The sequence below is a fragment of the Drosophila subpulchrella genome, chromosome 3R (genome assembly GCF_014743375.2).
Source record: "Drosophila subpulchrella strain 33 F10 #4 breed RU33 chromosome 3R, RU_Dsub_v1.1 Primary Assembly, whole genome shotgun sequence".
Lineage (NCBI taxonomy): Eukaryota > Metazoa > Arthropoda > Insecta > Diptera > Drosophilidae > Drosophila > Drosophila subpulchrella.
Genome location: NC_050609.1, coordinates 15,304,351 through 15,315,312, shown reverse-complemented (window position 1 = coordinate 15,315,312; position 10,962 = coordinate 15,304,351). Strand labels below are relative to the sequence as shown.

The 10,962-nt window shown below is 38.1% G+C and overlaps 1 protein-coding gene across 5 annotated transcripts; it reads left to right on the top strand.

Annotated features, from left to right (window-relative positions):
• The first annotated feature begins 509 nt into the window (after positions 1 to 509).
• LOC119557176 (bestrophin-2) lies at positions 510 to 10,592 on the top strand. 5 transcript variants are annotated; one of them, XM_037869824.1, is made up of 8 exons: positions 510 to 877; positions 4,601 to 4,807; positions 5,848 to 5,958; positions 6,337 to 7,093; positions 7,153 to 7,395; positions 8,407 to 9,067; positions 9,174 to 9,218; positions 9,985 to 10,592. In XM_037869824.1, exons 2-8 carry the CDS (start codon positions 4,737 to 4,739, stop codon positions 10,314 to 10,316), a joined length of 2,220 nt encoding a protein of 739 aa, XP_037725752.1. In that variant the 5' UTR covers positions 510 to 877; positions 4,601 to 4,736; the 3' UTR covers positions 10,317 to 10,592. The 5 variants fall into 5 exon arrangements, with proteins under 5 accessions (XP_037725752.1, XP_037725721.1, XP_037725731.1 ...); XM_037869793.1 differs by having other exon boundaries at positions 7,153 to 7,545; XM_037869803.1 differs by having other exon boundaries at positions 510 to 883; positions 7,153 to 7,545.
• Positions 10,593 to 10,962: the final 370 nt, after the last annotated feature.

Here is a 10,962-nt window from a genome sequence, read left to right as displayed (position 1 = left end):
CAATAAAAATGTAGAAAAACTCACAAATCAGTTTCTATGAAATAAAATGTAGTTCTTATAGCAGGCATGCCTGAAAGTATGCAATATTTTTTGAAAGTTCAGGTACATGAGAGGTTTGTGTGCAAGGGTGTTGGGAGAGGCGCCCACACGTGTAAATTGAAGGTAAATTTAATGATATAAGTAAAATGAAATTTCTGAAATATATTTATTACATTATAATAATTATTAGTATAGATCATAATTTCCCATATATATTACATATATATTATATTACTAATATAACACATAGTTCCGGCGCCCACCCCCTTTTTCTCTCGAATCCCGCCCTGTGCTCGGCTTATCTGCCTTTCGGCTCTCTGCCGGCTCTCAAAACAACCAGTTTCTCTCAGTTTCCGCTCCCAATACTCTCCGATTTCTCACATTTTCGCACTCGCTTTCAGCACAGCTGTACGCCGAGCTGAGTGCATGATTTTCGCATGGCAGTGGTCTCAGTTTCAATTTGGCGGCCATTGAGCGCGGAAGTGGCCAAATAAAATAGAGAAAAGGGCTCCTAACCAGAAACGGAAAATCTTAAGAACGCGATTTTTGTTGAATGGCCGCCTCTGTCTTTGTCCATGTATTTGTGCCCGCTTTTGTGCCTGTGTGTGTGTTTGTGTAAGAAGTTCGGCGGCAACGACGACGTGAAATAGTGAAGCATAAAGGCCAAGTGAAGAAAATACTCGCTGTACATAAAACCCATACCCATAACAACATAGTGTTAGTTTTGAGCCCTTTTGCTACCTTATATTTTTATTTTTGCTACCTGCCAATTTGTTAACCTTATTGTTGTTTGCCGCCGCTTGCGTGCCTTGGAATCACAGCAGAAACAACAACAAATGTAAGTGTAAGTGACCATGGGGTCGATTTAATAACAGTGCACCGCCAGGAATAACAACTAAAATCGGAATCAAACGCGTGACGAGCGAATTTTTAAATCGATTTGGCAATCCCGAAATTGTACAACCTGAAAAATGTGAAAATCAAATCTGAAATGCCCTTAAGTATATGGCATTTACATATACTATGGATATGATATATGTATCGTTCTCTAGTGACTCATCCACTTTGGTTTTGCAACTGCAATCTCTACGCAAATTACTTGGGCAACCAAAAGGAAGCTATTAATAAACTTCACCGCAGATAACACAATTGCTAAGCGGAAAAAATCATAAATCAAATGTGAATATGTAATAACTTAAAAAGTTGACCTTCACGCTCAGCAAAAAAAATGATAAAAAACAAAAAATAATATATTAACAAACGTTACAAATATTTTGTTAATTTCTCTCAGAAAAATTGTTTGTTTTTACTTTGGATAAAATAGAAAAAATAAAGTATCATAGTTTAAAAATTATCCATTTTATGAAAACTATTTAAAGTAATACCTTATAATATACCTTATAATAATACCTGTATCCCCAATACTTAAGGGTTGTATCACCTACTTTAACTACTTTCCACTGTCGCCTCGCCTACCTAATTTTCTATTTCTTCCTACGCGCTATGCCTGTAATGCCAAGAATTTTAATAAAATGCAATGTGGAGCTCTCGGTTGACAATAATTTAAATTTAGCCACGCGTCTTTCTGGCCCACTGACAACTCTCGAAAGTCGCCAGCCAAATGTTCGCCGAAAAAGTCATTAACCTCGGGCCATTTGGATTCGAATGTTGTCGTCAACTTTGAATCATTGTAACGAATATTTAGTATTATGCTAATGGGAGAGATAATGGCGACAAGTCTCTGTAAATATGACCGATATATTTGTTTTTATAGGTCAACAATGTTGACGTTGAAAGTTTAATCCGCAAATATTGCGTCCCCTGAGCGAAATGCATTATATAAAGGCAAGGGAAGAGGTCAGTTCTCGCGAAGCCAACACATCGATAAGTTTTCTTAATAAACGGAATGAGACAAAGAAATCAGCAAAATGACACTGGATTGTTTATCACTTCGAGTGCCACTTTTGGATGATGAAATATGGAAAAGGGTTCGGCTTGGAGACTACCCTCTAAATGCCAAGATTTAAAACAATAAATAACGAATCTTCTTTGATGTTTTCGACAAGAGCAAATTTATTGACTGCAATCCATTTGTACAGCTGCGGTCAAAATATTTGCATTCGATATAAAAGAGAACAGGGATTTTCCCATGTTTATAAAAAACTAATTTTTTGTATATAATGAATAATATTAATGAAATATTTTTGCTTAGTAAGCCTCTTACATAAAGCGTCCCGTTTTTTATTTATCCAACGTATACTACTATTCTTTTGTCTGCTTCTGTTTACTCGAACACATCATTCACATGTACGATAAATTAGCTTATTTGTTTTATACCTACTATATATCCAGTCGAAAGTCTCGTTCTTATCGCTTTTTCTTTTGTTTACCCAGAATTTAAGACGCTCTCAGACATTTGCCATTTCAGCTCCGATGGATTACAAGGGAGTGATAATTCATCAGGCTTTCAAAATTCTTTTTTAAATAATAGTAAAACAATCACATAGCACTGTAAACCCTTAAAAGCGATGAGTTACCTTGACTGCCTAATCAAATTCGAACTAGTAATCAGGGGACTACGTCATTTCATTGTTTTTTTTATGAGTTTTTTCAGCCATGTCTGAAATAAATCAAACTAAATTTAGGTATACAAGCATACACAGAAAATTATAAGTTCAATTTTTTAAATTATTTTAAGTATTACATTTACTTACTAACATCCAAGACAAACTTTTGTTTGAAAAGTTTAACACCCAGCCCTTTTCGAGCAGTACAAAATTTCATTAAATAACAAGAATGTTAATGGACATTAAAAATATTTACTAAAATATAATAATATTTTTGAAAATTATAATAATGTTTTAGTATACAGTGGTCGGCATAAGTATTTTGACAAAACAAAAGTTAAATATATTCATAATTAGAACTTACTTCTTGTAAACTTTGGCATCAATGGAAAGGTAATTTCAATGCCGTTTGAATGATACAATACATTTCTTAACCCATTCAGTACTTATTGAAAAGGACGAATTTGTGTAAACATCTACTTTTAAACTTTTTTCCTGGACTTGAAAACTTAAATTTTTTGATGCAAAAAGTTTCTTCAAACAAAAATAATAGTAACTGCAAAAAGAATTTTTCAAAAATCATTTTGCTTATATTTTTTATGATTTTTTGAAGGTGACAATGTCGGAAAAAATTTGTATGAAAAAGAGAAAAATATGGCTCAAATGCCTGTTTTTCAGCATTTTCAAAAAATCATAAAAAATATAAGAAAAATGATTTTTGAAAAATTCTTTTTGCAGTTACTATTATTTTTGTTTGAAGAAACTTTTTGCATCAAAAAATTTAAGTTTTCAAGTCGAGGAAAAAATTAAAAAAAAAAAATTTTAAGTTGATTTACACAAATTCGTCCTTTTCAATAAATACTGAATGGGTTAAGAAATGTATTGTATTATTCAAACGGCATTTAAATTACCTTTCCATTGATGCCTATAGTTTATAAGAAGTAAATTCAAGTTATAAGAATACTTAACTTTTGTTTTGTCAAAATACATATGCCGACCAGTGTATATTACTTAAACATTATATTGATATCATATGAATACTTCCAGCAATAAATGGTATTTTCATGTAAATTTTAACATTACTTAGACTATTTTTTTCTGTGTAAATAACGATTGGTTTTAAGCTAAGCATACCTAGCGAACCCCTCTAAAGTAAGCAGACCGATACATGATGTCATGTTCTCCCCACCAGAAAGGCCGGGATCACATGGCACATAGTCGGTTCGGTCTTGGTAATATAATTTGAGCTCGGAGCCGAGATCGTGGTGTGATTTCTGATCATTAGCTCACCGGCTCGCAGAAGTTCTCGCATTTTTGTTGTCTCTCTTTTGGGACGGAAATTCATCAGAATACATGGGAGATAAACAAAATTCTATATGAGGAAAATCCAACTCAATGAGCTCATCTTGGCCTTATTATATAATGTATTTCCCCTAGTTATTCCCCGAAATCGGAAATAGGTTGTACCTAAATGGCATTCGGAGTTTAACTTTGAGTCTGTTTGCTTGGTTAATTGGTATCTAATCGTTGGAGGCTGACCCCCAGAGACACCTCTCGAAATCAAATGGAGACCGCCTGAATGCTCAAACGATGACTTTGACATCGCCCACACGCAAAGTTGAGTGTTTTTGCAACTCAGAGCGTTTTCAGATACATATATATAAAGAACATATACACAAATATCTGAACATGCATCGAGGCTTTTGTGCCATAGACTATATAAATTGCTGCAATTAATATAATCAGCCCGGAGCTGTTGCATTTCTGTTAAATGTTAAATGCAATTCAATTGTTTTCCGCGCTGCGGGTTTCCTTCGGTAGTTTCGTCGCATGTCTAATTGTGAAAAAAATCGATTTTTAGAATTTCAAATTGCATTTATAAAAGCTCTGTCAACGATTCCTGGTACTGTTATGAGTAATTGCTTGCACTTCCTCTGTTATTACATAACCCTGAGCCTCTATAAAAAATCGTGTTCTATCTTATTTGATTTCAGGTGAAGAGTGGAACTTTCATTTTCGACAAACAGCGATGTGTGGGTCGCGATAAGACAGTCGGAACAACAATCTCAGCTATAAAAGAGCACTACAAACAAACTAAGTTGGAGGTTAAATAAAAAACAGGAGAGAAAAATGACAATATCGTACACAAGTGAAGTGGCCACTTGTCGCGGCTTTGGCTGTTTTCTAAAATTGCTACTCAGGTGAGTAAAGTTAAAGTCTTATATACTTAACTCGACGATCGACAGATATAGAAGTACAGTGCGAAATTGTTAGCTCGTTTGCTAATTATAGAGCATTGACACACTCTGGACAATTGGATGGGATAACCAGCCGAGAAGCACAATTGCGGCGAATGCAAATTACAGAACTTTTCCACTTTCCTTCATATGGCAAACTGCAATTGCCACAAAAGTCATTCCCATCTTGTCCTCCCCTCTATACGAAGTATGTAATCTAGACCCGTGTACCCATAACTCTGACATCTGTCATGGCTTGTTGGCTGAATTATAATTTAATAACGAATTTGACGGGGGTTGAGTTCTTCCCCTACGCATTTTCCCCCATTCATTTATGGCTGATAATAAGGTCGATGGTAATATAATCTATCGTTTGATGATCTAATTAAGCTGCTGTTGATATTGTTTTATCGGTGTATAGTGGTCAATAACAATACCCCATGGTCAAAATGGGAATCTCCCCACATGACTCACTAGTTATTCTCCCTAAGGCATGTGTTTTTACAAATTCCAAAAAATAACCATATAATTTTGTTTTGGTTCTGACAGAATTACCTTTTCTTGGTTAAAAGATATCGTTTGATTGTTCGTTATATCACGCATTATTCGGCTGATAAGCTTTATAAATATCGTCTGGACGTCATGTCAAGGCAGGCGCAAATTTCTATAGACAATGTTTATATTTCGAGGGCTCCAATGTATATATTTTATGACGTTTTGTGTCAACAACAAGTGGCCAAAATTATCATTTCGTATCAGCAGGGTAAATTCGCCGTGACGTATCATCCTCAGACACAGTGCCGCTGGTCAACATAGGCAAATTCGAAACTCAAGTGGCGAATCTGGAACGGATCCATAGCAGAAATATTTATTGCCTGATAAGGGCCACTGTATGCTGATTAGTTTGACGTTCACGGTCTATTTATAAAGGCTGATGGCAAAGAAATCGAGTGGGGAACAATTACCAATTATAAGTTTAATATAACCCCATTACCTGTTTTCAGATGGCGTGGAAGCATTTACAAGCTGGTCTGGCTAGATCTTTTGGCCTTTTTGACCATTTACTATGCGATCAACATGGTGTATCGTTTCGGCCTCAACGCTCCCCAAAAAGAGTGAGTATCAAAATATCGAAAAAGAAATTTTATAAAAGTATGTTTGCTATAATACTGTTGCTATAGAGCGCTCGCGTTAAAATCACAGATAAGATCTTAAGCAAATCTTTGCAGATTAAATATCAAGTTTAAATAACAAATTATTTGTGTTCAAAAGATAAAATTATATTAGCAGTCGTTATCTTCATAAAGTGCATAAGAAACTAAAAACCCAAAATCCTAATAATTTGGAGGAACATCTGCAAAATTGACATTACCATTTCATAAAGGTGTTAATATTAAAAGCAAACATATATGTTAATTTCTACCGATCGTCCACTGTAAATAATAATTTAACCTGTTTTTTTTCTGTTACTCATAATATTTACTTTTTTTCAGAACCTTTGAGGCCATTGTTCAGTACTGTGATAGTTATAGAGAACTCATACCCCTGTCCTTTGTGCTGGGTTTCTATGTCTCGATTGTGATGACCCGTTGGTGGAATCAGTACACCTCCATTCCCTGGCCAGATCCCATTGCGGTGTTCGTTAGCTCCAATGTTCATGGCCAGGACGAACGAGGACGTATGATGAGACGAACAATTATGCGTTATGTGTGCCTTTGTTTGACCATGGTCCTGGCGAATGTTTCGCCGAGGGTGAAGAAACGTTTCCCGGGCCTTGACAATCTAGTGGAAGCGGGTCTGCTAAATGATAATGAGAAAACCATTATAGAGACCATGAACAAGGCCTTTCCGAGACCCTCGAAACATTGGTTGCCCATCGTTTGGGCTGCTAGTATAATAACTAGAGCTAGAAAAGAGGGCCGTATTCGAGATGACTTCGCTGTGAAGACGATCATCGATGAGCTGAACAAGTTTCGGGGTCAGTGTGGTCTCTTGATCAGCTATGATACCATCAGTGTACCCCTAGTGTACACCCAAGTGGTGACCCTGGCGGTCTACTCCTACTTCCTCACCTGCTGCATGGGTCAGCAATGGACGGATGGCAAGGTGGTGGGCAATACCACTTACCTAAACAAGGTGGATCTGTACTTTCCGGTCTTCACCACGCTGCAGTTCTTCTTCTACATGGGTTGGCTCAAGGTGGCCGAGTCCCTGATAAATCCCTTTGGCGAGGATGATGATGATTTTGAGGTACGTGCTAGATGATATATGGATATTCCAATCTTATAAATATATTAAATTTTTCCTAGGTCAACTGGATGGTGGATCGTAATCTGCAGGTATCCTACCTGATCGTCGACGAGATGCACCATGACCATCCCGAGCTCCTTAAGGATCAGTACTGGGATGAGGTGTTCCCCAACGAGCTGCCCTACACAATAGCTGCCGAGAGATTCAGGGAGAATCATCCGGAACCGTCCACTGCCAAGATCGAGGTGCCCAAGAATGCGGCCATGCCCTCGACAATGTCGTCCGTGCGGATTGATGAAATGGTTGGTAATGCTAGTGGTGACCCCGCCGCCGCCGCTGCCGCCGCGGAAGCGAAGCCCCCTGCTCCGGGGGGTCAAGTTCAAGCTCCGGTCGCGGACTCCGGGGTCCAGACCGTTACTTATGACTTTCCCAAGGGCTCGGCAGATGAGGAGGTTAGAATCAAAACGTTGGCTGCATTCCCTAGCGTTACGAAGCATTGGCACCTGAACTCTCGATTGGTTAACCAAATTCATCATCTCTCGTCCTGCGATCTGATCCAAGTCGAAACTAAATGCAATTTATTATCGAAATTACAAGTTTCTAACCTCTTTTTCTTGTTCAACACGAAGAGACATTGCTTTTGTGGGATCACAGTTCGCTCATTGGCATTCTGAATCACAACGGTGCTTGGTATATATAAAACCTAATCTAGATGTACAGAGTGTGTATAACTATTTCTAAGGGGTGGGCACAGTAAAAGCTCAAGTATTTATTCAAGTATTTATTGAATTACTAGATGATAAGCCTTACTAATGAGACTATCTAATTAGCGGTGATCTAAAAAGCTATACTCAGAAATTATGATGATTATGAGATTTTTATTTTAACTTAGAGAATGCTTCTAGAATATTATTTATAAATTTTAGATTGAATGACCTATTTATCGTAAGAAGTTATTATGATTATTATTATTGTAAGTTTTAAGTGATTTCTTTCTCTTTTACCATTTTATTTCATTTGAGCATATTTTACTGTGCCCCATCTCCAGTCTAACCATAATCTTAGAAAGGTGTTTGTGTCTCTATGCTTTAAGAATGTGAATACTAACTTTTGATTCTAATTGTCTAAGAGATCTGTCCACAGCCTCTAACAGCACCTCGCACTGCACGACTTTCGAATGCTTTCTGCTGCACTGACTTTTGAGCACTAAATGGTTTCAAGTAATCCGGGCACAGCGGAACTAAGAATATAATCTATCTACTAATTGCTAAGACTATATGAATCTAATATTTCTTTAATATATCTTAAACCAGGCTGATGATGCTAGTGGCATACACTTCTCAGCTGGGAATGGCAAAATGCGCCTGGGATCGTCGCCCTCGCTAGTGAGTGTTTCGGGTACTCTATCCCGGGTGAATACTGTGGCCTCGGCACTCAAGCGGTTCCTAAGTCGCGATGACAGCAGACCGGGATCGGCCACGCCCAGTCAGGATCAGCCCTACAAGTTCCCGGCCAGCGCCAGTTCGGCGAGTCTCTCGGGAGGAGTTGTGGGATCGGCTACGTCGGCGGGAAAACCAGTTGGCAGTCTGAGGATCACCCAACAAGTCATCGAAGAGGTGGACGAACAGGCCACCATCACATCCATGAGAGCCAGTGAGCCGCGGCCCAATGTCATGGATATCTTTGCACCGACCTCGTCCTCGGGAGCTGGCCCATCTGTGCCCCTGCAGCCGCCACCCGCCCACTCAGAACCGGTGGACATACCAGCACGTCCACCCTCATACAATCGTGCCCAATCCCAGTACGAACCCACTCTATTTCCACCGGGCGGAGTGGATGCACTGCTCAGTACTTCAGCTCCGGCGGGTGGAAGTCCCCTACTTCTGTCCAATGCAGCCACTGCTCCAAGTTCCCCAGTGGGCGAGAGCTCCAAGTCCCTGTACGATCCTCAAAAGGCCGCCAGCCGGGAGACAGGTGAGTCCAAAGGTTCTTCATGTGTTAGAATGCCCAACCGCTTCTTAAACTCTCATTTTTAACATTTGTGTATCTTCATTTTCAACAAATTCGGGAACTTTTATAGAGAGGCCCGATGCACCGCAGGTTTTCAGGTGGTTCGTCACGCCCGGTAAAGTTCACATCCATTGGCCATATTAACTTGTTCGAATACTTTAGCTTGCTCTTCTACGTAATTGTTGCCAATTTCCCCCCGTTTTGTTGTTGTTCTATTGATTTTGTGTTTTTTTTTTTTGTAACAGGTGTGATTCATTTCATTCATTTTCACAGTTCATTGGTTTACAATTAAGAAATTCTCGGAATAAATATTTGTAGTTTGTGTATCTGAAAATGATTTGAAATTATTAAATCATGTTGAATACTTCCATTTAAGAACAGCTAACTAACTATCTAGTTTTGGCTTGAACTACATCCGAGTTAAATATACAATTTTTTGTACACTTTTTAAGTTACTTTTACTTTAAAACTAATATTTATTTTAACAAAGCAGACTTCAAACATAATTCTCGGAACTTAATAAAATTCAAGCACACCTGAGTATATACTTTCTTTTTTTACCATTGCAGAAAGTATTATATTGTTCTTTCTTTTCTTGATTAATTTAATTTTGTTAAGCAATTGGCATGTGTTTTTTGAAAGCGATGCCCACTTGTTGAGTACTAACCCCAGCTTAGCCCTTCAAATTTAATACTTTTGAACTACGTAAGGCCGCAGAAAAGGTTTCTGGCTGGTCAAGTAGGTAGCCAATAACCCGTAATTCCAACTTCATATTGGTACCCGCCTAGCATTAGTACCCAGCCATTTAGAAGTTGCACGTTATCATTGATTTTTCCGACCAACAAATACACTTAACTAATATTTTCCATATATTTTTGCAGTGGAAAACATGGACCTGAGGTCCTCCAATGATCTCCTAGCGGCTGCGGCTGCGGCTGCGCAGGTCGAGGACGAGGGTGATGACTTCGACAAGCTGAAGGCGGCTCGCGAGAAGGAGAAACTGATGCGCCAGCAGAAGAATCTGGCCCGAACCATCAGCACCGCCCCGGGAATGGAGGCCACGGCAGTGCCAATGGTGCCAATGATCCCAGTGAATGTGGCAGTGCCGCAGGCCCAAATGCCAACTGTGGCATCCAGTGCCGATCTTTTGGCCGACGGAGAACTGCTCTCCAATTCGACCATGAAGTCGCAGGACGCCATCAACAGCAGTTGAACAAACCCTAGTATTTTGTTTCGTACACTTACCTAGTTTAAGTCTAGTGCATTATTTAATTTACCTAAGCTGCTAAGCTAAATTACCTATACTATATAATGTATATGCCGCTGACATTGAGAATACGCAGAGTTACGGACAGTTTAAGAATGCTCATAACTTCTAAAAGAGCTCGAGTGATGATGACCTAATTAACGCAGTTAATAACACAAATACTAATATCTAAGTAGAACGTTTTTGAATTTTACAAATATAAGTTATTTTGTAAATGGCTCAGATTTTGTTTTTTATTTTGAAACTGGGTTGGCGCTGATTCTTAAAGAAATTCTAGAAATTACTTAAATAATATGGGCTGTAATATATATATATATATATTTTTGAAAAACATATATGTTTGTGGCTTATTAAAACAAAACCTAAAATACAAACATGTTTAAAAACTATTTTAATTAGCAGCGAACGTTTGCTTTCTTGGCGGAATCTCAAACTTGTATGTATTTCTAGAGAACAAAATACACATTTTTAAATTTTATAAAGGAAAGACTAATAAATAAAATAAATACTTGTTAAATAAATATTTTAAGCCACCATGGTTTAAATTGTGTTATCAATTTCATGTTACAAGATGAAAGTTCTGGTTAAGTTA